This window comes from Sorex fumeus, unplaced genomic scaffold, assembly GCF_029834395.1.
Source record: "Sorex fumeus unplaced genomic scaffold, SorFum_2.1 ptg000019l, whole genome shotgun sequence".
NCBI classification, from domain to species: Eukaryota; Metazoa; Chordata; class Mammalia; order Eulipotyphla; family Soricidae; genus Sorex; species Sorex fumeus.
The window spans coordinates 808,448-836,347 of record NW_026606076.1 but is presented as its reverse complement, the minus strand read 5'-3'; the positions used below and the strand labels follow the sequence as shown (position 1 = coordinate 836,347).

At 60.0% G+C, this 27,900-nt stretch overlaps 1 protein-coding gene across 1 annotated transcript; it reads left to right on the top strand.

The window, feature by feature from the left end:
• Nucleotides 1-525: 525 nt before the first annotated feature.
• On the top strand, nucleotides 526-26,888 carry PNPLA6 (patatin like phospholipase domain containing 6). Its single transcript, XM_056113148.1, has 32 exons — nucleotides 526-765; nucleotides 941-1,023; nucleotides 1,122-1,219; nucleotides 2,407-2,547; nucleotides 2,632-2,791; nucleotides 3,960-4,040; nucleotides 4,216-4,344; nucleotides 5,346-5,426; nucleotides 5,543-5,705; nucleotides 6,030-6,116; nucleotides 7,087-7,199; nucleotides 7,296-7,463; nucleotides 7,563-7,640; nucleotides 12,813-13,018; nucleotides 13,136-13,267; nucleotides 13,400-13,523; nucleotides 14,017-14,130; nucleotides 14,346-14,421; nucleotides 15,664-15,804; nucleotides 16,148-16,211; nucleotides 17,086-17,254; nucleotides 17,377-17,559; nucleotides 17,674-17,792; nucleotides 19,074-19,230; nucleotides 19,765-19,881; nucleotides 19,992-20,061; nucleotides 20,561-20,677; nucleotides 24,750-25,051; nucleotides 25,849-25,965; nucleotides 26,227-26,323; nucleotides 26,437-26,546; nucleotides 26,631-26,888. The coding sequence occupies exons 1-32, from the start codon at nucleotides 552-554 to the stop codon at nucleotides 26,703-26,705; spliced, it is 4,086 nt and encodes a 1,361-aa protein (XP_055969123.1). The 5' UTR covers nucleotides 526-551; the 3' UTR covers nucleotides 26,706-26,888.
• The last annotated feature ends 1,012 nt before the right edge of the window (nucleotides 26,889-27,900 follow it).

The following is a 27,900-nucleotide window of genomic DNA, read 5'->3' as shown; positions in this document are numbered from 1 at the left end:
GTTAGCCCTAACCCCCCCCCCACCACCACCACCCAGGGCCTGCAGAGGGGCCGCCCCGGCGGCGGGTGCGAAGTGGGCAGGGCTTGGGTGCAGGAGCCCGGCCGGTGGGGAGGGTGGGGAGGGTGGGGGGTGGGGGAAAGGGGGCGGACTCGGGAGACACGACCTGCTCGGCTTCCTCCTCCAGCTTCTGGATCCCCCAAGAGTCGGGACCCCTCGATCTGCCGCCGGCCCGAAGCAAGCCATGGACGCCCCACTGCAAACCGGAATGGTGAGGACTGCGGAAAGGTTTGCCTTGGGTGGGGGGCAGCGGCGCGCCCAAGAACTACAACTCCCGGCGCGCGGGAGAACTACAACTCCCATCATGCTCAGCGCGCGCCGCCGCGGTCTCGCGAGAACTCGGCTACGTCTGTTGGGGGTGGGGGGTGCGGAACTGCGTTTCCCGGCGTGCCCCGCGGCCCCGGGGCCAGCCCTCCTCCGGGGGAAAGAGTTTGCGCCCCCCGGGGGGCGGGGGGTGGGGGGCGGAGAGGGAGCCGCGCCCGCCCATTCTGCAGATGGGGACGTCGAGTCCCGGGTCGCCGGACACCTCCTCGGGGGCGGAGGGGCCGGAGGGGGATGGGGCCCTCGAAGGCGCGGCGGGGCGCGGGTGCGAGCCGCAGCCGGTGCCGTTCGTCCCGCAGGTGCTGGGGATGATGATCGGGGCCGGAGTCGCGGTGATGGTCACGGCCGTGCTCATCCTCCTGCTGGTGCGGAGGCTCCGCGTGCCCAGTGAGAACCCGCCCCGGGGTGGGGTGGGGTGGGGTGGGGACCCCGCGGGGTGGGAGGCCGGAGAACTGGGGGTCCGCTGGAATCTGCAACGCAGCACCCCCCCACGCACCCACCCCCAGGCTCTGCAGAGCCCCAGACTCGAGTTGCCCTCTCTGACCCCCCAACTTCATCCCAGAAACCCCAGCCCCGGAGGGCCCGCGGTACCGGTTCCGGAAAAGGGACAAAGTGCTTTTCTATGGGCGGAAGATCATGCGGAAGGTGAGTTGCAGGGACCCCCCCCCCTAGGGTCCCCCCCAGGCCCCTTTTGATCCCGGCTGATGGTTGATTGCCTCCCCCTTTCTCTTTCATCCTCCCAGGTGTCACAGTCAACTTCCTCCCTGGTGGATGCTTCCGTCTCCACTGCTTCCCGGCCACGCATGAAGAAGAAGCTTAAAATGCTCAACATTGCCAAGAAGTGAGGGGGCGGGAGCGTGTCTGGCGCCAAGAGGGGGTGGGACGGGGAGCGGCCCCCACCAAGGGCAGATCTGAAGGTTCTTTGATGTTCCCTGGTCGGCCTTGGGAGCTGGGAGTCTGCTGGGAGTCTCCTCCCGGGCTGCAGAGCCCAGGGGAGAGCTGGCTCACCGGTCGCAGACATCAGCAAGGAAGCCGGCATTGACTTTTCTCTGATAGGAAGCTATGCCAGACATCTGCCTTGTGTCAACAAGGCCACTTGGCCCAGGCTGGACTCTGGGGCATCCGCAGACACACAAAGAAGTGACATTTCTGGGGAACCTGTCCACACCTTGGAAAGCTGCGGACTTAGGTCTATCTCAGGGGCTTGGTGGAAAGGCCACCTTGGGATTCCCATTTGGGGGATTTGACCACTTTGTTTTGCTTATTTCAACCGATCCGGGTCGAGCCCAGTTCGATTCCTCGGTCCCTCTCGGAGAGCCCGGCAAGCTACCAAGAGTATCGTGCCCGCATGGCAAAGCCTGGCATGCTACTTGTGATGTACTGAATATGCCAAAAACAATAACAAGTCTCACAATGGAGACGTTACTGGGCCCGCTCGAGCAAATCGATGAACACTGGGAGGACAGTGCTATACAGTGCTATTTATTTTTATTTTTATTTTTATTTTTATTTTTTTGCTTTTTGGATCACACCCGGTGATGCACAGGGCTTCCTCCTGGCTCGGCGCTCAGGAGTTACTCCTGGCGGTGCTCAGAGGACCCTATGGGATGCTGGGAATTGAACCAGGGTCGGCCGCGTGCAAGGCAAACGCCCTCCCCGCTGTGCTATTGCTCCAGCCCTACAGTGCTATTTTTTAGTAAAAGCCAGTTAGTAAATACTTCAGGCTGTACTGACTATCTGCCACTCCGCAATAACGACTGAGCTCTGGACAATGAGTGAATAGGGGTTACCAATAAAACTTTAGTTGTAGCAAACAAGTGGCAGGCCTCCTTGGGAAGCGGGCCAGTGTGCTAATAAAACTTTATTTGTAGAAACATGAGGCAGGTCTGATTGAGCAGAGAGCCAGGCTGCTGACTCCTGCCCCGCGTGCCTGTCAAGAAGGACCGTGTGGGGGTGAGGGGGTCCCGAGGATGCCTGAACATTCTCCCTGTTCCCTCCACACACACACCTGTCCTCCCCTCTCCCCAGGATCCTGCGCATCCAGAAGGAGACACCCACACTGCAGCGGAAGGAGCCCCCGCCCTCAGTGCTGGAGGCCGACCTGACCAAGGGGGACCTGGCCAACTCCCACCTGCCCTCCGAGGTGCTGTACATGCTCAAGAACGTCCGGTTAGTGTCGGGGTTCCACGAGGGGAAGGGCCAGGGAGCCCCGGGGGCCAGTCTGACCTCACGCATCCCTGATCCCGCCTGCAGGGTGCTGGGTCACTTTGAGAAGCCTCTGTTCCTGGAGCTGTGTCGTCACATGGTCTTCCAGCGGCTGAGCCAGGGCGACTACGTCTTCCGGCCAGGCCAGCCGGATGCCAGCATCTACGTGGTGCAAGACGGCCTGCTGGAACTCTGTCTACCAGGACCGGTCAGTGGGCACTGCAGGGCGAGGGGGTTGGTAGGAGGCGCAGTGGGAGACCAGCAGGGCTTGGGGCCTTAATTTTTTTAACTTGTGTTCTGGGCCCACATCTGGCGACAATCACGGCTTATTCCTGGCTCTGCATTCAGGAATCACTCGTGACATGTGGGGTGCCAGGGATCGAACCTGGGTTGGCTGCATGCAAGGCAAGCACCCTACCTGCTGGACTATCACTCTAGCCCCCTTGATTTTGTGTTTTTGGGGCCCCACTCGGCTGTCCTCGGGGCTTACTACTCGCTCTATGCTCAGGGATCACTCCTGGAAGATTCCAGGGACCATCAGGGTTGCCAAAGATTGAACCCAGGTCATCTGTGTGCAGTTTGAGCAGCCTACTTGCTGTACTATCGCTCCAGCCTATGACTTTTTTTTTTTTTTATGCTTTTGGGAGCACACCTGGCAATGCTCAGGGGTTATTCCTGGCTTTGCACTCAGGAATCACTCCTGGCGGGTGCTTGGGGGACCATATGGGATGCTGGGAATCGAACCCGTTTCTGTCGCGTGTAAGGCAAATGCCGTACCCGTTGTGCCATTGCTCCAGCCCCAGGGTTGGTGGTCTTTTAATTTATTTTTGCTTAAGTGTGTGTGTGGGGGTGGGCGCCATACCAGGTTTGGCGTTCGAGACCATGCCAGTTCCAAGTATCCAACCTAAACCTTCCATCAGCAAAATCTGTGCAAGTAGCGCTTTGAACTTTTTTTTTTTTTTTTTTTTTTTTTGCTTTTTGGGTCGCACCCAGCGATGCACAGGGGTTACTCCTGGCTCATGCACCCAGGAATTCCTCCTGGCGGTGCTCGGGGGGCCCTATGGGATGCTGGGAATCGAACCTGGGTCGTCCGCGTGCAAGGCAAACGCCCTACCCGCTGTGCTATCGCTCCAGCCCCTGAACCTTCTCCTTTTAATAGCTGTGTTGGCTTTTGAGATGTGCAGGCAGGCAGGCTGGCGGAGGGAGTGTGGGGATGCCCAGAGCGTCCGGGGTGCTGCTTTTCATGTGTCAGTGGGTTTAGAGACCACTGCCTCATTGATAACTTACAGTGGTGAGGGTCAGGGGGGAAAAACTCCAGGGGTGGGGCTGGGGGGGGCGTGGGCAGCGCAGCTCAGCAGCGCCCCCTGGTGTCTCAGGATGGGAAGGAATGTGTGGTGAAGGAGGTGGTCCCCGGGGACAGCGTCAACAGCCTCCTGAGTATCCTGGACGTCATCACTGTGAGTGGCCGGCCGTGGGGAGGCTGGATAGGGGGGTTCGCCCAGCGAGGGGGGGTTGGGGGTCTTGGAGCGGGGACCCCTGGGAATCCCTGTTGCTGCCGGTTTTCCGTCGTGATCCAGAGGAGATTGCACAGCCCCTGACCTTGGTCCTCTCCACCCCATCATCCCGCCTCAGGGGCACCAGCACCCCCAGCGCACCGTGTCCGCCCGGGCCGCCCGCGACTCCACGGTGCTGCGGCTGCCGGTGGAGGCCTTCTCCACCGTCTTCACCAAGTACCCGGAGAGCTTGGTGCGCGTGGTGCAGGTGCGTGAGCCCCCCGCCCCGTGTGCCGGCTGTCGGCCTGGGGTTGGCGCCCCGCAGCCTGCAGGCGACCTAGCCCCCAGCACCCCGAGCACCCCGCCCGCCTCCTGCAGCTGCCTCGGGCCCCCTGGCCCCTCGGCCTTCAGAGGCCTCTTTCAGGTCCAGCCTTGCACTGCCAAAAGTCTTTTCGTCCACCCAGGACCCACTCTCAGAATTCTTGTTGTTGTTTTATTTTGCTGTCTTGGGGTGCGGGTGGGGGAGCGACTCTGGGGGTTGAAAAATGCTTCCTTGTATTTTGGGGGGGCAGGGGAGGTGGCATCATAGGACCTTCCTTATGCAGACATGCAGGAGCCTGTGCCCCAACCCTTTGAGCCAACCACCCCGCCCTACCTGTTCTTTCCTGACCACGCCCAGCCACACCCTTCCCTGGCCACGCCCCCGCCTGGCCACACCTTTTCCCAGCCTCACCCCTGACCCGCCCATTCAAACACACCCGCCCCAACCACGCCTCTGGCCACGCCCCTCGGACCACTCCGGACCAATCCCATCTAACCACACCCTTCAGACCACGCCCCCTTTTCTATCACACCCTCCGACCACGCCCCCGTTGGCCACTCCGGACCAATCCCATCTAACCACACCCTTCAGACCACGCCCCCTTTTCTATCACACCCTCTGACCACGCCCCTTTTCTATCACACCCTCCGACCACGCCCCCTTTGGCCGCTCCGGACCAATCCCATCTAGCCACACCCTTCAGACCACGCCCCCTTTTCTATCACACCCTCCGACCACGCCCCCTTTGACCACTCCGGACCAATCCCATCTAACCACACCCTTCAGACCACGCCCCCTTTTCTGTCACCCCTCTGACCATGCCCCCGTTTCTATCACACCCTCTGGCCACGCCCCCGTTTCTATCACACCCCCTCCAAACACGCCCCCTTTTCTATCACACCCTCTGACCACGCCCCCACGCCCACCCCCCACACTCCCCCCTCCAGATCATCATGGTCAGGCTGCAGCGGGTCACCTTCCTTGCGCTTCACAACTACCTGGGACTCACCAATGAACTCTTCAGCCATGTGAGTTGGGGGAAAGACCCCGGGCCGGTCGGGGTGTGTCGTGGGGGTCGGGGGGGGGGGGTTAGATGGCCCCACCCTGTCCAGATCTGCCACATACGCCGCTGCCCACCCCGCAGGAGATCCAGCCCCTGCGCCTCTTCCCCAGCCCCGGCCTGCCTGCCCGCACCAGCCCTGTGAGGGGCTCCAAGCGCGTGGTCAGCACCTCGGCCACGGAGGAGCCCCGGGAGAACCCAGGCCGGCCTCCAGACCCCACCGGGGCCCCCCTGCCGGGACCTGCAGGTACCCCAGCCCACGCTTGCCGGCTCCCAGCCCATCTCCCCCAAAGTCCAGCTCCCAACACCCCATTCTCTCAGACTCCGCTTCACCCCCCCCCTTCCCCTCTTAGCTGAGTGTCCCCTGCCCCCATCTGAGCCTGCGCATCCCCTGGGGTCTCCTGGACTGGGCCCCACAAACCCATTGGAATGACTTTGCCTTGTCCCAGGGCCCCAGAGACTCAGCGCTGCCCCCTCCCAGTCTCCCCACTCCATCCCCTCTCCGTCACATTTTTATACCTGGCGATTTGGGGCAGAGGGGGGCAGTCGCCTGAACCCCTCTCTCCCGTAGGAGACCCTGTGAAGACACCCACCTCCCTGGACACCCCCGCTGCCCCCCTGCTGAGTCGCTGTATCTCCATGCCTGTGGACATCTCAGGTTTGGGGTGCAAAATGGAAGGGATGGGGGGGAGGCTTCAGGCTTCTGGGGCTGAGGTGTAGAGTCCTCGGTCTTCTGTTCCGGGGAGGGAGGTGAGCCACCCCCAGCGGTGTTCAGGGCTGACGCCTGACTTTGTGCTCAGGGATCACTCCTGGGGACACTGTGTGGTGTTGCGGGTGGAATTAGGGCTGTTGTTTGTCACTGGTTTTCTTTTTTTGTTTGTTTTGTTTTTTGGGGGGGTCACACCTGGCGATGCACAGGGGTTACTCCTGGCTCTGCATTCAGGAATTACTTCTGGTGGTGCTCAGGGGACCACACGGGATGCTGGGAATCGAACCCGGGTCAGCCGCGTGAAAGGCAGACATCCTACCCGCGGCCCACTGAACTATCACTCCAGCCCCTGTTAGTTTTTTTTTTTTTCTCTTTTTTGGGTCATACCCGGCTATGCACAGGAATTACTCCTGGCAGTCCTCGGGGGACCATATGGGATGCTGGGAATTGAACCCGGGTCGGCCGGGTGCAAGGCAAACGCCCTACCCACTATACTATTGCTCCAGCCCCTGTCACTGGTTTTCTTTTTCTTTCTTTTTTTTAAATTTATTTACTTATTTTTGCTTTTTGGGTCATACCTGGTGATGCACAGGGTTACTCCTGGCTGATGCACTCAGGAATTACTCCTGGCCGTGCTCGGGGGACCATATGGGATGCTGGGAATCGAACCCGGGTTGGCCGCATGCAAGGCAAACATCCTACCCGCTGTGCTCTCTCCGGCCCCTGTCACTGGTTTTCTAATCTGAGAAATCAACCCACCGACAATCCCAGCTGTGGCCCAGGGCACCAGCTGGGATCCATTAGTCATGTCTGCAGGGAACACAGCCCCTGGCCCCAGGTGGGGCTTGCAGATAAGGGTCAGCCCCTGCGCCCAGCGCTGTCCTCATGGCTTGTGTGGCTCCCGCCCGCCCCTCCCCAGGCTTGCAGGGCAGTGGACCCCGCTCCGACTTTGACATGGCCTGTGAGCGTGGCCGCATCTCCGTGTCGCTGCAGGAAGAGGTTTCCGGGGCACCCCCGGCAGCGCCCGCTCGGGTGAGACCCTGCCCTGTGCACCACGTCACCCCACTGCACCCGCCCCGCCCCAGGGAGGAGCAGGGAGGTGACCCACCCCGCCGTTCTTCCCCGTAGACCCCCACCCAGGAGACCCGCGAGCAGCCGGCGGGCGCCTGTGAGTACAGCTACAGCGAGGACGAGTCGGCCAGTGGCGGCTGCCCCTTCGGGCCCTATCAGGGCCGCCAGACCAGCAGCATCTTCGAGGCGGCCAAGCGGGAACTGGCCAAGCTGATGCGGATCGAGGTGGGCCCCCCCCAGGGCAGTACCCGGGGTGCTGGGAGGGTGCAGAGGCTGGCAGGAACCCCGCCTCACCGCCCCACGCCCCTGCCTCGTCCTCCCCAGGACCTCTCCCTCCTGAACAGCCGTGTCCTGCTGCATCACGCCAAGGCTGGGACCATCATTGCCCGCCAAGGGGACCAGGTAGGGCTGACCTCCGATCTCTCTTTGCTCTTTGACCTCTCTGCTGCCTCTCACACCTTCTGGACCTGTTACCCTTCTATCTCATCCCTCATACTTTTCGTCTGTTTCTTTTTTTTGGCTTTTTGGGTCATACCTGGCGATGCACAGGGGTTATTCCTGGCTCATGCACTCAGGAATTACTCCTGGCAGTGCTCAGGGGACCATACGGGATGCTGGGAATCGAACCAGGGTCGGCCGCATGCAAGGCAAACACCCTACCCGCCGTGCTGTCACTCCAGCCCCTCGTCTGTTTCTGGGTGTCACACCAGAAGTGCTCGGGGCTTACTCCTGGCTCTGTGCTCAGGGATCCACTTCCGGTGGGATTCAGGGGACCCTCTGGAGTGCCTTGCATTTCACTAGGGGTCTGTGAAAGGCAAGTGCCTTAATTCCCGGACTCTCTCTCTGACCCCCTTTCTTCTATTTTGGGGGCACATCCGGGGGTGCTCAAGAGTTACTCCTGGTTTTGTGCTCAGGGATCACTCCTGGCAGGCTTGGAGGATCCTGTGGGTTGCTGGGGATTGAACCCAAGTCTACTGCATGCAAGGCAAATACCCTACCCACTTTACCATTGCTCTGCTCACCCCTTTTCTTTGGATTGTTGTGGGGGCATTTCACCCACTGGTGCTCTCCTAGGTATTAAGGTGCTGAGGGTCCGGGCTGGAGCGATAGCACAGCGGGTAGGGCGTTTGCCTTGCACGTGACCGACCCAGGTCCGATTCCCAGCATCCCATAGGGTCCCCCGAGCACTGCCCAGGAGTGATTCCTGAGTGCATGAGCCAGGAGTAACCCGAACACTTACCCAGCTCCAAGCTCTAAAGCTGTTTTCTTTTTTTTTTTTTTGCATTTTGGGTCACACCCAGCGATGCACAGGGATTACTCCTGGTTCATGAACTCAGGAACCACTCCTGGCGGTGCTCGGGGGACCCTACGGGATGCTGGGAATCGAACCCGGGTCGGCCGCGTGCAAGGCAAACGCCCTACCTGCTGTGCTATCTCTCCAGCCCTCTAAAGCTTTTTGCCGCCCCCAACCTTTTCATTAATCTCCGATTTTCTGACCCCTCTGCGTCACAGTCAGCTTTGACATTCTATTTCCGGTTGACATTCTGCTCCCGGGCTCTCAGTGAATGTGTCCCAGTCAGAATTCAGTCCCAAAGGCCAGGAACCAGCTCCGGGAGTTGGATTCCAGGAGGTACAGAAAGTCATATCCTGCCAACCCCTCTACCCTCCAAGAAGGGAAACTGAGGCCTTCCGAGGGCAGCAATTCGGCCAGGATGGCACAGCCAGAAAGCACCAGAGCGAGAAGACCCAGTATGATATCTGGGTCTCACCTCCTCCGCACTTCCGCTGTGAGCGCCAGGGGAAAGATCTAGAAAGTTCTCGAAAGATCTAGAAAGTTCCCCAAGTGGCAGAATGGCGGTTGTAACCATTTCCACCTGCTTGAAGGGCCTGGAGGATCCAAGAGGCTCAGTCCTGTGCTGTCTGAGGGCTTATACAGGTGGCAGAGCCAGGGGTGGGGTGGGGGTGGACCAGCAGAGGTGGGGAGGAGGCTTCTAGAAAGTCTTTGGCCTGCTTGTGGCTCAGGTGCTTGGCAGCTCGGCCAGTTTGATTCAGCCCTGGCCTCCAGCGGGTCGTGGCAGCTGTGCAGGAAGCTATGGTCGTTCGTGGTGGCATGTGGCGGAGGAACCAGGAAGGGAGTTCTTGTCACTCTTGCCTGTGTGGGCGCGAGGCCCAGCCCCCCAGCCCTTTCCTTCTGGACTTTTCCTCCCAGCATGCCACCCCCAGACGCTTTCACCACCGCCTTCTCCTAAGGCAATGCCCAGACTTCTTTCCGCCTCCCTTTTCTCCTTGTTTTTTTTATTTTTGGGTCACACCCAGCAATGCACAGGGGTTCCTCCTGGCTCTGCGCTCAGGAATTACCCCTGGCGGTGCTCAGGGGACCCTATGGGATGCTGGGAATCGAACCCGGGTTGTCTGCGTGCAAGGCAAACGCCCTCCCCGCTGTGCTATTGTTCCAGCCCCATTTTCTCCCTGTTTTTTTGTGGGGGGTATGAGGGAGGCACACACTCATTGGGGTACCAGAAATCATATCAGGGGGCTGGAGCGATAGCACAGCGGGGAGGGCGTTTGCCTTGCACGCAGCCGACCCAGGTTCGATTCCCAGCATCCCATGCGGTCCCCCAGCACTGCCAGGGGTAGTTCCTGAGTGCAGAGCCAGGAGGAACCCCTGAGCATCTCCAGGTATGACTCAAAAAGCAAAACAAACAAAAAAAATCGAACATCCTGGCTATGTCTCGGAGTTCTGTGTTTCATATGGCCCCACCCCATGGGCTTCTGGGTTTGGGGGGGTCCCGCTGGTGCGTTGCCAGGATGGGGAATCTCTCTCTCTACGGCGCCTTTGAGACACCTGCCAGGGTGAGGCTGGGAGGTGTTTGTGGGCCACTAGCTGGAGAAGAAGACGTGGGTGCCCTGTCTGTTCCCCCACAGAGGCAGGCAACAGCAGTGAGGGGGGCGGCAGCCCCGGGGAAGCAAAGGCTTGCCAAATCCTGGGTGTTTCCGGCAGCAGAGATGACAGATCGAAGTCAGACCCCATTGGGCAGGTCTCTGAGGAAGTGACCGCAGAGGCGGGTGGAACCACCCAGGACTGGGACTGATAAGAGTCGTCAGGGCTTGGGCCCCAGCGATAGGACCGTGGGGAGGGCGCTTGCCTTGCACAACGGATGGGGTTGGACCCCTGGCACCCTGTAGGGTTCCTGAGCACAGAGCCAGGAGTGAGCCCTGGGCACCATCGGGTATGAACCCCCTCCCCTCCCCCAGAAAAAGAAGCTTTGGGGGTTGAGGACAGAGCTTGTGCAACTTTGTGGGGGTTAGAAAGGGAGAAAATAAAAGAAAAGAGGTAGTTTCTCAGAAACCAAAGGATGTCCACAGACCTGGGGAGTGATGGGGAAAAGGGAGGGGTTCATATATATGATAGAATTATTTACAATACGGTGTTTATTATGTATGATTTAGCTTACATTATGCATAACATTTATATCTATATCCAATTGTATAAGCATTATATGTAACATAAACGAGTTTAATATATTAAATATAGGGGCTGGAGTGATAGCACAGCAGGTAGGGCGTTTGCCTTGCATGTGGCCGATCCACGTTCGATTCCCAGCATCCCATAGGGTCCCCTGAGCACCGCCAGGAGTGACTCCTGAGTGCAGAGCCAGGAGTAGCCCCTGTGCATTGCCAGGTGTGACCCAAAAAGCGAATAATAATAATAATAATATATTAAATATGTAACATATATCACTTGATCACTTGATACCTATCGATTTGCTCAAGCGGGCTCCAGCAACGTCTCCATTCATCCCTGTTGCGTGCTAGCGTAGCCCAATGGCATCTGCTCGTTCTAGGAACATGAAGAGACTCAAACCGATCATTCAGGGTCTTGACGAAGAAGTCTGACCATCTCGTAGGATAACATATATAACATATATAAAATATAATATATTATAATTATATTCCAGTCCCAGTCCTGGAATATAATTATAATATATTATATATATTATATATGTTATCCTACGAGATGGTCAGACTTCTTCGTCAAGACCCTGAATGATCGGTTTGAGGCTCTTCATTATATGATATATAATATATCATATAATATAATATATAATATAACATATATGATATAAATTATAATAGTATAATCACTGTCATCCCAGTTTATTGATGTCTATTTACTCGAACAGGCACCAGTAACGTCTTTATTCTTCTCAGACCTGAGATTTTAGCAGCCTCTCTCTCCTTACTCGTCTTTCCCAATGATGGGAGGCTCTTTCGGGGTCAGGGGAATGAGACCTGTTATAGTTACTGGTTTTGGCATATCGAATGCACCAAGGGGAGCTTGCCAGCTCTGCCCTTGCGGACAGATACTCTTAGTAGCTTGCCGGGCTATCCGAGAGGCATATATATATATATATATATTTTTTTTTTTTTTGGTCTATGATTTGTTGCCTACTGTCTGAACGCCATCAAACATGGTGTGGTAATTACGGAAAATGGGTAGGAAGTATCTTATGATGTGTCCGGAAAGTGGCCTGGAGCGTGGCGGCGGTTGGGTAGTGGAGGTCGGCTGCCGGGGATGGGTCCTTTGGGGCCAGGAGGGCTCTCGCCCGACCCCCCTGGGGCACCCCAAGTGAAAACAGCCTGGCGTGGAGTCCAAACAGTATAATAACTATTATAAATAATATAAATATGACTATGATAATATATATGAACTATGTAACTATTATCATATGAACTGTTATATAATAGTTATAGTTAGATATTGTTATATAACTTACATAGGTTACATAAGTGTTATATAAGTATATTATTTCAAGACATTCTAAAATAATATTATGGGGGCCGGAGCGATAGCACAGCGGGTAGGGCGTTTGCCTTGCACGCGGCCGACCTGGGTTCAATCCCCGGCATCCCATATGGTCCCCCCAAGCACCGCCAGGAGTGATTCCTGAGTGCAGAGCCAGGAATGACCCCTGAGCATTGCTGGGTGTGACCCAAAAAGCAAAATAAATAATAAATAAAAATAAAATAATATTATGTTTGAATATATTCAGGCTGGAGAGATAGCACAGCGGTAGGGCATTTTTGCCTTGCACGTGGCCAACCTGGCCGACCCGAGTTCGATTCCTCCGCCCCTCTCGGAGCGCCCGGCAAGCTACCGAGAGTATCTCGCCCGCACGGCAGAGCCTGGCAAGCTCCCCGTGACGTATTCGATATGCCAGACACAGTAACAACAAGTCTCACAACGGAGACGTTACTGGGCCCGCTCGAGCAAATCGATGAACAACGGGAGGACAGTGCTACGGTGCTACAGATTATATTGTTATGTAATATGACTTATGTACAGAATAAGCTAGGCCACACTCAGCAGTGCTAGGGCTGACTCCCACTCTGTGCTCAGGATCACTCCTGGCGGGCCTCAGGGACCCTACAGGGTGCGGGGATCGAACCTGGGTCTGACACAGCGGCCCTCGGCCCCAGTGGCTCTGGCCTCCCCCTCAGAGTGGGTTGCTCCGAGTTGGGGGTGGACCGTCCTGCCCAGTGGCCATCTCCCGTGTCCCCCTGCCCCCGCAGGATGCGAGCCTGCACTTCGTGCTCTGGGGCTGCCTACACGTGTACCAGCGGATGATCGACAAGGCGGAGGACGTGTGCCTGTTCGTGGCCCAGCCCGGAGAGCTGGTGGGGCAGCTGGCAGTGCTCACGGGCGAGCCCCTCATCTTCACGCTGCGTGCCCAGCGCGACTGCACCTTCCTGCGCATCTCCAAGTCCGACTTCTATGAGTACGATTGGGGGCGGGGGGTGCAGGGAGTTGGTGGGTCCCACCTCCAGGCCCTCTCCCTTGCCTGAAGGCTGTGCCCGGAGCCCCCCTCATCCAGTCACCTCTCCCCCACCCGCAGGATCATGCGTGCCCAGCCCAGCGTGGTGCTGAGCGCCGCGCACACTGTGGCTGCCAGGATGTCGTCCTTTGTCCGCCAGATGGACTTTGCCATTGACTGGACCGCAGTGGAGGCCGGCCGCGCCCTGTACAGGTACGGGGTGTGTGTGTGTGTGTGTGTGTGTGTGTGTGTGTGTGTGTGTTGGGGGGGGCTGGCCCGCCCTGGCCGCACAGGGCCCTGCCCGGGACCCTTCCCGGCCCCCAGCTGACCCCTCCCCTCCCCTAGGCAGGGCGACCGCTCCGACTGCACCTACATCGTGCTCAACGGGCGTTTGCGCAGCGTGATCCAACGGGGCAGTGGCAAGAAGGAGCTGGTGGGCGAGTACGGCCGAGGGGACCTCGTGGGCGTGGTGAGCCCCCACCCCACTGACCTCTGACCTCTCCCAGGCAACTCTTCCCTGCTTTTTCTTTTTTTTTCGTGGCGGGGTGTGTGTGTGTGGGGGGGAGTTGGGGGCCACACCCGGCAAAGTGCTCAGGGCTGACTCTTGGCGCTGCACCCACGGATCACCCCTGGCATGTCTCAGAGGGGCCCAGGGGGTGCCAAGGATCGAATTCGGGGTAGCAAGTACCTCCCCACTGTCCTATTGCTCCAGCCCCTCTTCCCAGCTCTTTTTCTGGCCGGTGGGGGGGCAAGGGCAGGGTAGGATCCCTGCTCTGGGTGGTGGGTGGTTGCGTCTCCACGTCTCCATCACCGTGGGATGCAGGTCCCCAAAGAAGCCCCCCCTCCACGTCCCTTCTCCAGAGCCCGGCTAAACAGGAGTCCTCGGCTTCGGGGTGCCTGCCCCTTACCTGGGCTCCCGGGGCCCAGAAGCCCTGTTGACTGACACCTGCGTTCCCCCCCAGGTGGAGGCCCTGACGCGGCAGGCGCGCGCCACCACGGTGCATGCAGTACGGGACACGGAGCTGGCCAAGCTCCCCGAGGGCACCCTGAGCCACATCAAGCGGCGCTACCCCCAGGTGGGACCCCGTGGGAGGCACCCGGACCTGGATGCAGCAGGGTCCGGCATGGGGGGGTGGAGCCCTAAAGGAGGTGGCCACAACCTGCTAGCGGGGGGGGCGGGGCTTTGGGGGGTCGGGAGTCCAAATCACGGGGGACCCAGGGACTCTGGGAGAGGAGGGGGAAGTGGGACTGGCAGAGTTGCTTCTCCAGTCTTACTGGACCGACGCTACAGGTTGTGACCCGCCTCATCCACCTTCTGAGCCAGAAAATCCTGGGGGACTTGCAGCAACTACAAGGACCTTTTCCAGGTGAGAGCGGGTCTGCCCCAGAGCATGCTGGGAGATGTAGTCCGGCACTTAGCTAGGCAGAGCAGAGCATGCTGGGGGATGTAGTCCAAGGCAGGCTGGGGCGGGGCAAGGCCAAGAGCATGCTGGGGGATGTAGTCCGGCACTTAGCCCGCGCCAAGGGCAGGGCAGAGCAGAGCATGCTGGGGGATGTAGTCCAAGGCAGGCTGGGGCGGGGCAAGGCCAAGAGCATGCTGGGGGATGTAGTCCGGCACTTAGCCCGCGCCAAGGGCAGGGCTGAGCAGAGCAGAGCATGCTGGGGGATGTAGTCCAAGGCAGGCTGGGGTGGGGCAAGGCCAAGAGCATGCTGGGGGATGTAGTCCGGCACTTAGCCCGCGCCAAGGGCAGGGCTGAGCAGAGCAGAGCATGCTGGGGGATGTAGTCCAAGGCAGGCTGGGGCGGGGCAAGGCCAAGAGCATGCTGGGGGATGTAGTCCGGCACTTAGCCCGCGCCAAGGGCAGGGCTGAGCAGAGCAGAGCATGCTGGGGGATGTAGTCCAAGGCAGCCTGGGGTGGGGCAAGGCCAAGAGCATGCTGGGGGATGTAGTCCGGTGCTTGGGAAGGGCAGTGGACCCAGAGCTAACCCCAGAACATGCTGGGAAACAGGAGTCTGAGCCTCCAGCTCTTGCTCTGGGGGGTGTTTTGCAGCCTGAAGCGGAACCTGTTTGGGTGCTTGACGGGGATGGGTTCCTGATCCTGCCAGGAAATGGGAGTTCTAGACCCAGGGCTGGTGAGGTCTAAAGATGTTGTGCCAAGGGGCTGGCCGTTAATAGGCGAGCTTGGTTGTTCTGGGTGTCCGGGCTTGCCTGGGGAACAAAGTCCAGCCCTTGGACATTCTGGGACAGCGAAGCCGAGAGCACAGGATGCTGGGAAACGGAGTTGCCAATTCACTCCTAGCTCGGATGTGATCGTAGGGCAGCAGGATTTTTGTCTGGGGCCATGATTTTTGGTTTTTGACTTATGTTTGGGTCACACCCAGCGATGCTCAGAGGTTACTCCTGGCTCTGCACTCCGGAATTACACCTGGCAGTGTTCGGAGGACCCTATGGGATGTCGGGGATCAAACCCATGCCCCTCCCGTTGTGTTATGGTTCCAGCCAAAAAGAACTCTCATTCAGACTTTTCCCAACATTAGCTGGGGAACTGGGGGTGGAGGCGTCGGGACCCAGAAGTGCCCCGCTGATCTGATCTGTCGCTGTCTCCGCAGGTTCTGGGCTTGGTGTCCCCGCTCACTCGGAGCTCACCAACCCGGCCAGCAACCTGTCCACAGTCGCGGTCCTGCCCGTATGTGCCGAGGTGCCCATGGTGGCCTTCACACTGGAATTGCAACATGCCTTGCGAGCCATTGGTCAGTGAGGGGGGCGGGGCGTGGGTGGGCGGGGCATTGGGCGTGTCCATTGGTTGGCAATGGGGCTGTGGTCAGTGGAACCTTTTTTTTTTTTTTGCTTTTTGGGTCACACCCAGCAATGCATCAGAGTTACTCCTGGCTCATGCACTCAGGAATCACTCTTGGCGGTGCTTAGGGGACCATATGGGATGCTGGGAATCGAACCCGGGCTACCCGCATGCAAGGCAAACGCCCTACCCGCTGTGCTATCTCTCCAGTCCCATTCGACAGTGGAATGTGAAATGTTGGGGTGGTATTCTCTGACTCGCGGGCCCCTTAACCTTGCTTCCTAATTTCTCCTCAGGTCCCACACTACTTCTCAATAGTGACATTATCCGGGCCCGCCTCGGGGCCTCTGCACTGGATAGGTATGCTGTTTGGGGGGTGCAGAGCGGGGGGCGGGAAGGGAGGAAGGGAGGACAGGTGTGGGCTTGAAGCCCAGATTCTTCTGTTTTGTTTTTGTTTTGGGGATCCCACCCGGCGGTGCTTGGGGCTTACTCGTGGTTTTGCATTCAGGGATCACTCCTGGTGGGCTCGGGGACCCTCTGGGGTCTCACGGGTCTGCCATGTGCAAAGCTAACTCCCTCCCCACTGCGCTGTTGCTTGGGCTCATCCTAGGATTCGTTTTCTTTTATTTCTTTTCTTTTTCTTCTTCTTCTTTTTTTGAATTTTTAGGTTTTTGGGTCACACTCAGCAATGCTCAGTGGTTCCTCCTGGCTCTGCACTCAGGAATTACTCCTGGCAGTGCTCAGAGGACCATATGGGTTGCTGGGAATCAAACTGGGTTCAGCCGCGTGCAAGGCAGATGCCCTACCCATTGTACTATCGCTTAGGCCCCAGCGTAGAATTTTCTTTCTTCCTTTGTTTTTTTCTTAATTTGTTTTTGGGCCATTTCCGGCGACGCTCAGAGGTTACTCCTGGCTCAGCGCTTAGGAATCATCCTTGGCAGTGCTCAGGGGACCATATGGGGTGCCGAGGATCGAACCTGGGTCCTGCCCGCCATCCGATGGCTTGAACTCCCTGGATCCTCAGATTCCTACGGCTCTGGTTCCAGTTCTAGGCGTGCCCGGAGCAGTAGGGCCTCCACTCGGTTCACCGACGGGTTGCCAACGCAATGACGATTTCCCTGGAGGGCGCAGACCTGTGGGGGTCCCTCCCTACCCCACCCCTAGCAATGAACATTTGTTTTTTGGGGGGGACCCCAGAACAACCTCGAGGTGACAGGCTCCACCCCCACCCCAGTATCCAAGAATTCCGCCTGTCCGGGTGGCTGGCCCAGCAGGAAGACGCGCACCGCATCGTCCTCTACCAAACGGACGCGTCGCTGACGCCCTGGACCGTGCGCTGCCTGCGACAGGCCGACTGCATCCTCATCGTGGGGCTGGGCGACCAGGAGCCCACACTCGGCCAGGTTCGGAGGGCCTGTGGCTACTCACCCCGGGGACCCGATCTGGACAGGTGGGGCAGAGCTGGGAGGAAAAGACCCAGACCGGTGACTTCCGCTCCCCACCCCCCACCCCTCCTTCTCCGCAGCTGGAGCAGATGCTGGAAAACACGGCCGTGCGCGCGCTCAAGCAGCTGGTGCTGCTGCACCGGGAGGAGGGCGCAGGGCCCACGCGCACCGTGGAGTGGCTCAACATGCGCAGCTGGTGCTCGGGGCACCTGCACCTGCGCTGTCCCCGCCGCCTCTTCTCCCGCCGCAGCCCCGCCAAGCTGGTGAGGGCCGGGTTCTCTCAAGGGGCTGCCTGTTTGGGGAGCTGCGGGGCTTGGGCCAGGGGGGCCGGGGAGGTCCACGGACCGCGTCCTACACCGCGCTTTTACCCCTCCCAGCACGAGCTCTACGAGAAGGTCTTCTCCAGGCGCGCCGATCGGCACAGCGACTTCTCTCGCCTGGCGCGGGTTCTCACGGGCAACACCATCGCCCTGGTGCTGGGCGGAGGCGGGGCCAGGTGAGGGGCGGGGTCAAGCCGGATTGGTGGGACTTCAGGGGCGGGGCCAGTTGTGGGCGGGGTCAGATTGGATTGGTGGGACCTCACGGGGGGGGTGGGCGAGGCCAGTTGGGGGCGGGGTCAAATTGGATTGGTGGAACTTACGGGGGCGGGCCAAGTGAGGGGCGGAGTCAAATTGGATTGGTGGGACCTCAGGGGCGGGACCAGGTGAAGGGCAGGGTTAAGTTGGATTGATGGGACTTAACGGGGGCGGGGCCAGGTGAGGGGCGGGGTCAAGTTGGATTGGTGGGACCTCAGGGGGCGGGGCCAGGTGAGGGGCGGGGTCATATTGGATTGGTGGGATCTCACGGGGGCGCGGCCAGGTGAGGGATGGGATCGAGTCGGATTGGTGGCACCTCACGGGGGGGGGGGGGGGGGCGGGACAAGGTGAGGAGTGGGGTCATATTGGATTGGTGGAACCTCACGGGGCAGGGCCAGATGAGGGGCGGAGTCAAATTGGATTGGCGGGACCTCAGGGGCGGGGCCGGTTGGGGGCGGGGTCAAATTGGATTGCTGGAACCTCACGGGGGCAGGGCTAGGTGAAGGGCGGAGTCAAATTGGATTGATGGGACTTCACAGGGGTGGGGCCAGGTGAAGGGCGGGGTCAAGTTGGATTGGTGGGACCTGAGGGGTGGGGCCAGGTGAGGGGCGGGGCCAAATTGGATTGGTGGGACCTCAGGGGCAGGGCCAATTGGGGGCGGGGTCAAGTCGGATTGGTGGGACCTCACGGGGCAGGGCCAGATGAGGAGCGGAGTCAAATTGGATTGGTGGGACCTCAGGGGCGGGACCAGGTGAGGGGCAGGGTCAAGTTGGATTGATGGGACTTCACGGGGGGTGGGGCCAGGTGAAGGGCGGGGTCAAATTGGAGCCCCCTCCCCGCCCCCGTGGGGCACTGTGAAGAACCCAGGGGAATTGATGGGGCCCTCTGTAGGGGCGCTGCGAGGGGTGGGTTGGCAATATTTGGGTAGCCCTGAAGGATTGGCTCAGATCGGGTGACAGTGTCAGAATGGGGGACAGTGTCAGGATGCTTTAGCAGTGGGGGTGGGTCTCGGTGAGGACCTGGGACTGGGAGCTGAGGGTGGGGCCAGTAGAGGGGCGTGGTCATACTTGGGTAAGGGCGGGGCTTGCCCCCCAGGGAGAGGTCTGAGTCCAAAGCTGTTGGTGCAGCCTCGGGCGATGGGGAGCTCCTGGGATCCAGACCTCAGGGATCCCAGTAGGTCACTAGGGCTCCTTCCCTTGTAGGGGCTGCTCCCACATAGGGGTGCTGAAGGCTTTAGAGGAGGCGGGGGTCCCTGTCGACCTGGTGGGCGGCACATCCATCGGCTCCTTCATTGGTGCCCTGTACGCGGAGGAACGAAGCGCCAGCCGTACCAAGCAGAGGGCCCGGGAGTGGGCCAAGGTGTGTGTCTCCCCCCACCCCCTCCTGCTTCGTCGCCACCCCCAGTTCCCCCCACTACCTCCCCTCCCCCAGTTCAAATAACCAGGCCCCAGGCCCAGAGAAATGGGCCTTTCATTTGGCCCACCCAAGTTCGGAACCCAGCACCCCATAGGGTCCCCCGAGCTCTGCCAGAAGTGGAGCGGAAAGCCAGGAGTCAGCCCTGAGTACCGCCGGGTTATCACCCCAAAAGCAAATCAACCCGCCAAACAAATAGGAAACCAGAGTGGTTTCCGGGTTGGATCCCCGGCACCCCGTATGGTCTCCCCAACACCACCAGGAAACATCCTGGAGTGCAGAACCAGGCAAAGACCCCGAGCGTAGCCGGATGTGGCCCCCAAACAGGACAAATCACCTTAGGCTGAAACCTGGGGGGGCCCCCACTCTTCCTCCTGGCTCCCCGCCCAGCCTCCCGGTGGGCGTGTCCTCCGGTGGCCACGCCCCCAAGGGACTCCCACGTGACGCGGCCCTCCTCCCCGGGCCCCACCTTGCCTCTAGAGGATGACTTCGGTGCTGGAGCCCGTCCTGGACCTCACGTACCCGGTCACGTCCATGTTCACCGGCTCCGCCTTCAACCGCAGCATCCACCGCGTCTTCCAGGACAAACAGATCGAGGTGCGCCGCGACCCGGCAACCCCATCGCGGCCACCCCCCCACCCCCCGGGTCCCACCTCCAAACCCACCCGCCAAACCCTCTCTCTCCCCCCCTCCCCGCCACCCCCCAGGACCTGTGGTTACCCTACTTCAACGTCACCACGGACATCACTGCCTCGGCCATGCGTGTCCACAAAGATGGTGCGTTGCCCACCCCGCCCCCCGCGCGCCCCCCCGTCCCACCAGCCAGCCCGGAAGGGCCACAATGATTTGCATGGGGGCGGGGGGGCGGGGCGCAGCAGCAGGGGGCGGGCGCCGGGGACCGATTGTTAACACGAGTGACCGTCAGCCCCGCGGCCTAATTGCCGGCCACTAACCTCCACCCACTAATGCCCCAGCGGCCCCCAGGTACGTGCGTCCCCCCACCCCGGGCCGGGGAGCCGGCCGCCGAGCTGGGCGCCTCATGCCCTGCCCCGCCGTCCCCGCAGGCTGCGTGTGGCGCTATGTCCGGGCCAGCGCCTCCTACTGCCCTTACCTGCCCCCACTCTGCGACCCCCAGGACGGGCACCTGCTGGTGGACGGGTGCTACGTCAACAACGTGCCAGGTCAGCGAGCCCGCCCGCTGGGCTGGCCGGGGGCCTCCGAGCGTGTCTGAGCGTGTCTGCGCGTGTCTGTTGTGTGTGTCCCCCCCCACGGGCAGGCTCGCTGTGGCGGTACGTGCGCGCCAGCATGACGCTCTCGGGCTACCTGCCCCCGTTGTGCGACCCCAAGGACGGGCACCTCCTCATGGACGGCGGCTACATCAACAACCTGCCAGGCAAGTGTCTGCCCGCCCCGCCCCGGCCCCGGCCCCACCGCCCCCTGCCCCGGCCCCCTGCGCCCACGTGCCCACGTGCCCACCCAGAGGCCCAGCCCCGCTCCCCCCTGCAAGCCCGCACCTGCCCCCCGGCATACACAGGCGCCCACCTCGAGGCGCCCCGCTCCCCTCCCCGCACCCCCACCCGCCTGCGCCCTGTGAAATGAACCGGCCAGCCCAGCCCTCCGGATCTCTTTATTTTATTTATTTAATTTTTTTTTTGCTTTTTGGGTCACACCCGGCAATGCACTGGGGTTACACTCATGGCTCTGCACTCAGGAATCACCCCTGGCGGTGCTCAGGGGGCCACATGGGATGCTGGGAATCGAACCCGGGTCGGCCGCGTGCAAGGCAAACGCCCTACCCGCTGTGCTATTGCTCCAGCACCCCCCCCTTTTTTTTTTTTTTTTGCTTTTTGGGTCACGCCCAGCAATGCACTGGGGTTCCTCCTGGCTCTGCACTCAGGAATCACCCCTAGCGGTGCTCAGGAGACCCTATGGGATGCTGGGAATCGAACCCGGGTTGGCTGCGTGCAAGGCAAATGCCCTACCCGCTGTGCTATTGCTCCAGCCCCCCCTTTTTTTTTCTTTCTTTCTTTCCTTTTTTTCTTTTTGCTTTTTGGGTCACGCCCGGCAATGCTCAGGGGTTCCTCCTGGCTCTGCACTCAGGAATTACTCCTGGCAGTGCCTGGGGGACCTTATGGGATGTTGGGGATTGAACCCAGGTCTGCCGTGTGCAAGGCAAATGCCCTCCCCGCTGTGCTACCGCTCTCGGCCCCCCGCTGGATCTATTGGCGGGGGCACCAGCAGCCACCTGGCTGTGCCCGAAGCCCATGCCCCTGTCTGTCAGAAACCGCCCGATCTAAGAGCCAGGAAAATGGTTTATGGGGACAGGAGCACATGCCTGGCGTGCTCCCGAGGCCCCGAGTTCAATCCCCAGCACCGCAAGCTCCCCCCCTCCCCACACCAGCACAGCTAAGTGGGACCCCGGTGACCCCCCCCCACCCAGCACCTCCAGGCCCCAAATGACCGTTGAATTTTCACCACCCTGGCCTGTGTGGGTGGGGTTATCCCTCCCAGCAGCCCTGGGGAGCCCCCAGCCCCTCCCCCCCAAAAAACTAGTAGCAGGGACATGCAGCAAGTCGCACACACGTGGAAGAGAGACACTTTTGTGCGTGGGCCCCAGCCACGCCCAGGCACAGACCCGCGCACGTGCTCACAGAAGCTTCTGGGCAGGGCTGGGGTGGGGGGCGCTGGGGAGGGGGCACATGCGCAGAGGAGTCGGGGCGCTGGGACTCCGGCCTCTGGCGCGCACGCCCCGCGCCCGCCCGCAGGTGGGGTACCTCGGTGACCAAGGTAAGTGTTGCCACCCTCTTCTCCCCCTCCGCCGCACCCCTGCTCTCTGGCCAGGGGTTTCCTTTCTTTTATTCCTTCTCTTTTTGGCTCGAGGGCCATCCCCAGCGGTGCTCAGGGCTTATTCCTGGCTCTGCGCTCAGGGTTCACTCCTGGTGGGGCCCGAGGGACCCAGTGGCTGCTGGGGATCGAACCTGGGTCCGCTGCAGGCAAGGCAAGCGCCCTCCCCGCTGACCTATGGTTCTGAACCCGGTTTGCGTTCTGAGACTTGAGGCAGCTGGGAGCCAGGGTCTGGGACCAAGTTTCCTTGCCTGCCTGTTGATTGGGGGTGGGGGGGGGGGTGTGGCCAGTTCCTGGTGGGGGGCAGGGGTGAGGCGGGCTGAGGGCCACTGAAGCAGCCCCACCCACGTGAGCAGGCATGTGAGGCGCGGGGAGGCATGCACAGAAACCCGCGCTGGGCCAAAACTCTGCAGCCAAGTCCGATACCCCCAGGTCCCATCCCGAGACCCCCAGGTCCCATCCTGAGATGCTGGCACAGGTGCAGGGGCAAGGACGGGGGCGGAGCGTAGGGACGCGGTGCTCATACACAGACAGGACGCGCCTGGCAGTGACAGATGCCACCGGGTCCCCGCAGGTGCTGGAGTTTGTAAAGGTCATGGGGCCTAGGTCTGACTTGAAGCACCGGGCACCCCAAGTTCCTCTATGGAGCCAGCAGGAACACACCCTTCATTGGAACTATCTCCCCTCAGCCCCCCGCCCCCATCCTTCCTCTTCCTACACTACACCATTTCCACCCAAATTATTTTTTTGGGGGGGTGGGCGACTTTTTTGGGTCACATCTGGCAGTGCTCAGGGGCTCCTCCAGGCTCTGCATTCAGGAATTACTCCTGGTGGTGCTCAGGGGGGCCCTATGGGATGCTGGGGGGTCGGGAGTCAGCCACGTGCAAAGCAAATGCACTCCCCGCTGTCCTATGGCTCGGGCCCTACCACCTAGAACCTTCTATTACCTCATCTTTGTTCCCCAATCTGTTTTCCCTTCCCGAACTCTTCCCTGACTCTCCGACTCTCAGTTTCTGGGTCTGTTTCTGTGGGTTGATTTTTTTTTTTGGGGGGGGGATCGGGTTGGGGCACACGTCAGCCGCACTGAGTTTCCTCCTGGCTTTGCGCTCAGGGATCATTCCTGACAGGTTCAGGGGACCCTTTGGGACGCCGGGGATCGAATCACATGTAAGGCCAGCACCCTCCCTGCTGTGCTGTCGCTCCGGCTCCTGTTCATTTGGTGGGGGGGAGTGGGGGGGAGGAGGAGTTTCAGCCGCACCCAGCAATGCACAGGGGTCACTCTGGCTGGCACTCAGGGTACTGGGCAGTGCCAGGGATCGAACCTGGATCAGTCACAGTCAAGGCGCAACCTTCCTTGCTGTCCCCGTCCTCGGTCCCCTCTTCCTGTGCTTCTGGTGCTCTGCTCTCACTCCTGTACCCCATCTGCTGGTTCTGTCCACATTGCCATTGCTTCTTCCTCACGTGTCCACCCTTCCCTGTTTTTTTTTTATTTTCCTTTTTGGGTCATACCCAGCGATGCTCAGGGGTTACACCTGGTGGTGCTTGGAGGACCCTATGGGATGCTGGGAATCAAACCCGGGTCGGCCGCGTGCAAGACAAACGCCCTCCCTGTTGTGCTATCGCTCCGGCCCCTCCATGAATATTTTATTTTATTTTATTTTATTTATTTTGCTTTCTGGATCACACCCAGCGATGCACAGGGGTTCCTCCTGGCTCTTCACTCAGGAATCACCCCTGGCGGTGCTCAGGGGACCACATGGGATGCTGGGAATCGAACCTGGGTTGGCCGCGTGCAAGGCAAATGCCCTACCCGCTGTGCTATCACTTCAGCCCCTAAAATATTTTTTTTCTTTTTGGGTCACACCCAGCGATGCACAGGGGTTATTCCTGGCTCTGCACTCAGAAATCACCCCTGGCGGTGCTCAGGGGACCACATGGGATGCTGGGAATCGAACCCGGGTCGGCTGCGTGCAAGGCAAACGCCCTCCCTGTTGTGCCATCGCTCCGGCCCCTCCATGAATGTTTTAAACGTGCTGGATTTATACTTCTGTGTACAGTTAAAAAGTCTCCATAACCTATTCTTGATTTTATTGGTTTATCATATTTTTTTTCTCTCTGGGTCACACCCAGCGATGCACAGGGGTTCCTCCTGGCTTTGCACTCAGGAATTACTCCTAGCGGCGCTCTGGGGGACCCTATGGGATGCTGGGAGTCGAACCCGGGTCGGCCGCGTGCAAGGCAAACGCCCTCCCCGCTGTGCTATCTCACTCTGGCCTCCGCCCTTCCCTTTTGTCCTGGCAGCTTCGCCCCTCAGCCTGCATCTCCTCCATCCCTCAGAGCCCGAACCCCCAAAGTTCCCCATCCCCCCCAAACCCATCCTGGATTTCCACTTCTGTGCCATTCCCATGTTCACATGGTGTTTGCATGTCTGTTTGTTTTCCTGTATCTGTGTATGTCTATGTCTATGTGTGTGTGTGTGTGTGTGTGTGTGTGTGTGTGTGCGCGCGCATGTGACCATCCCCATACCAGTGTCTGTGGAGTCCGGTGGAACTGGCTCAACCCGCCTGGGGGTGAGGGGGGGAAGCGGGGGGCCAGATGCTGACCATGCCCTGGCCCCACAGCGGATATCGCCCGCAGCATGGGCGCCAAGACGGTCATCGCCATCGACGTGGGGAGCCAGGACGAGACGGACCTCAGCACCTACGGGGACAGCCTGTCGGGCTGGTGGCTGCTGTGGAAGCGGCTGAACCCCTGGGCCGACAAGATCAAGGTGCCCGACATGGCGGAGATCCAGTCCCGCCTGGCCTACGTGTCCTGCGTCCGGCAGCTAGAGGTGGTCAAGTCCAGCTCCTACTGCGAGTACCTGCGGCCGCCCATCGACTGCTTCAAGACCATGGACTTCGGGAAGTTCGACCAGATCTATGTGAGCCCATGGGACCGGCCCCGGGCCAGAGTGGGGTCAGAGGGTCCCGGGGATCCCTTCCCAGAGGAGCACCCATCGTGGAGGGCAGATACAGTAACGACCGATCAGACGCGTCTATAGGGATAGCAGCTTTGCAGGTGCTCTCTCTGTAGGGATTCACATAGGATGATTTTTTTTTTTTAAGTGAAACACCATGAGGTACAGTTGTAGACTTACAAATTTCTGTGCTTGGGTTTCAGTTATACAATGATCAAGTACCCATCCCTCCACCAGTGCCCATTTCCCACCACCACGGATCCCAGTATCCCTCCCACCCTGCCTCTGTGGCAGGGCATTCCCTTTTGTTCTCTCTCCTTTTGGTTAAGACTGGTTTATATATGCATATTCTTTTTAAAATTTTTTTAAATTTTTATTAGTGAAACACCGTGAGGTACAGTTGTAGAATTACAAATTTCTGTGCTTGGGTTTCAGTTATACAATGATCTAGTACCCATCCCTCCACCAGTGCCCATTTCCCACCACCACGGATCCCAGTATCCCTCCCACCCCCAGGATGATGTTTTGAGGTGCTGGGGGGGAGGAGAGGGTCATGTGGAGGATAAAACCTGGAGCTCTCTCTTTTTCTTTTTTTTTTCCCTTTTTTGGGGTCACACCCAGCGATGCATAAGGGTTTCCTCCTGGCTCTGCACTCCGGAATCTCTCCTGGCAGGGCTCAGGGGACCCTGCTGTGGGATGCCGGGGATTGAACCCTGGTCGGGCACAGGCAGACCCTACATCCCCTCTTGGGTCTCCCGCAGGATGTGGGCTACCAGTACGGGAAGGCGGTGTTCGGGGGCTGGAGCCGGGGCGACATCATTGAGAAGATGCTCAGAGACCGGCGCTCCGCGGACCTGCAGGAGAGCCGGCGCACCGACGTAAGCGCGCGCCCCCTGGTGGCCGGCCACGGGGCTGCAGGTCCCACCCCCTGCACATCCCCATCTCACTCCCTTCCCTGCTTCTGCAAACCCCCCTGCTTCTGCAAACCCCCCTGCTTCTGCAACCTCCCTGCTTCTGCAAACCCCCCTGCTTCTGCAAACCCCCCTGCCTCTGCAAACCCCCTGGGGCTCCCTGAGCTCCCCCCAAGACCTCAGTCCCGAGACCCCCTCCCCATGCGTCTCCCTCGCCCCTCCCCCCAGCTCCTGGCCTTCCCCAGCTCCGGCTTCACCGACCTGGCTGAGATCGTGTCCCGCATTGAGCCTCCCACGAGCTACGTGTCCGACGGCTGCGCCGACGGTGAGGGGCGGACCAGGGAGGGGTGTGGGGAGGCGATCCCGGGGAGCTTGGCTAGATAGAGGGGAACCCCCACCCCCACCCTCCTCACCTGCCTGCGCCCCCTGCATCCGCAGGGGAGGAGTCGGACTGCTTGACGGAGTACGAGGAGGATGCGGGCCCCGACTGTTCGCGGGACGAGGGCGGGTCCCCCGAGGGCGCGAGCCCCAGCACCGCCTCGGAGAAGGTGAGAACTGAGGGGTCCTGGGGGGAAGCGGGGCGGGGTGGCGGACAGGGGTGACACGCGCTCAACTCTGGCCCGTGCCCACAGGAAGAGGAGAAGTCTGTTCTGCGCCAACGGCGCTGTGCGCCCTCCGACGTGCCCAGTTCGACGGCTGAAGCCTAAGGACCTAACACTGGCCCCCGACTCCCACCCTGCCCGCGCACGCCCCTGGGGCAGGGCTGGGGGAAGGCCTCTCTGGGGTGGCGCGCGCCCCCCGCTGCCTGCTGCTCTACCTGCGACCCTCGTGGGGTCCCCTTACTAAAAGGACATTGCACTGAGACCTTGGGTCCTCCCAATAAAGTTGCCCTCTTGGAAGTGGCCTCTCTCTCGTGATCTTGGGGGTGCACCGCTGGGCCCCAGCTCCTCCCACGGGCTGCTCGGCAGCCACCAACCCCTCCCTCCCCCGTGCCCCGAGCGCTGCTGGCCCCACCTGGCACCCCTCATTCTCCTGACTGGTTCCCACCACTCTTTGGCATTGGGCTCTGCATCCACAAGGATGCGCGCCAAGTTCCCCCAGTGCGCGCCTTTGAGCACCAGCACCTGTCGCCCTGGGCACTCCTCACTCCCCCCCCCCCAACACACACCAGCATACACAGAGCAGCACAGCTCTGAACCCTCTTGTCTGCTTAGCCCGGAGAGAGCTCCCCACGCCCCTTGTGCATTGCTTGGGAGCTTTCCCCGGACGGGAAAAAAAAAAAAACCTGGGACTGGAGCAATAGCACAGCGGGTAGGGCGTTTGCCTGGCATGCGGCCGACCTGGGTTCGATTCCCAGCATCCCATATGGTCCCCTGAGCACCGCCAGGAGTCGATTCCTGAGTGCAAAGCCAGGAGGAACCCCTGAGCATCGCCGGGTGTGACCCAAAAAGCAAAATAAATAAAACCTGAAGGGCCATAATGATGGTACAGTAGAGATGGCACTTGCCTTACCAGCTGCCAGCCCCATCTGATCCCAGCACCCCGCAGGGTCCCGCCAGGACTGCCAGGAGTCCTTCCTGAGTTCAGAGTCAGGAGTAAGTCCTGAGCACCACTGGTTGAGCCCCTCCGTCCAAAATAAAATGAATCTAGGGCCAGGGTCTGGAGAGATTGTAGGGGAATTAAGATTTGCCCTGTAGGTAGCCAGTCCTAATTTGATTCCTGGCACTGAATAAGGTGCCCTGAGCACTGTCAGGTGTGGGCCAGAAAGCAATTAAAAAGGAAAGAACCTGGAGATAATGGAGCAGCCTTGCAGCTCGCTGCCAAGATGAGATCGATCCCTGGCACCCGCCTGGAGTGATCCGAGTTGGTAGTTAGCCCTGAGCACCGCCGGGTGCGGCCCAT

What these genes read in the sequence shown, in the direction of transcription:
- PNPLA6 (XM_056113148.1), top strand. Translation starts at nt 552, where the DNA reads ATGGGGACGTCGAGTCCCGGGTCGCCGGACACCTCCTCGGGGGCGGAG. An exon ending in CCAATGAACTCTTCAGCCAT is followed by an intron (nt 5,427 to 5,542) that starts GTGAGTTGGGGG and finishes CCCACCCCGCAG; the next exon opens with GAGATCCAGCCCCTGCGCCT. An exon ending in GGGGCCTCTGCACTGGATAG is followed by an intron (nt 16,212 to 17,085) that starts GTATGCTGTTTG and finishes CCCCCACCCCAG; the next exon opens with TATCCAAGAATTCCGCCTGT.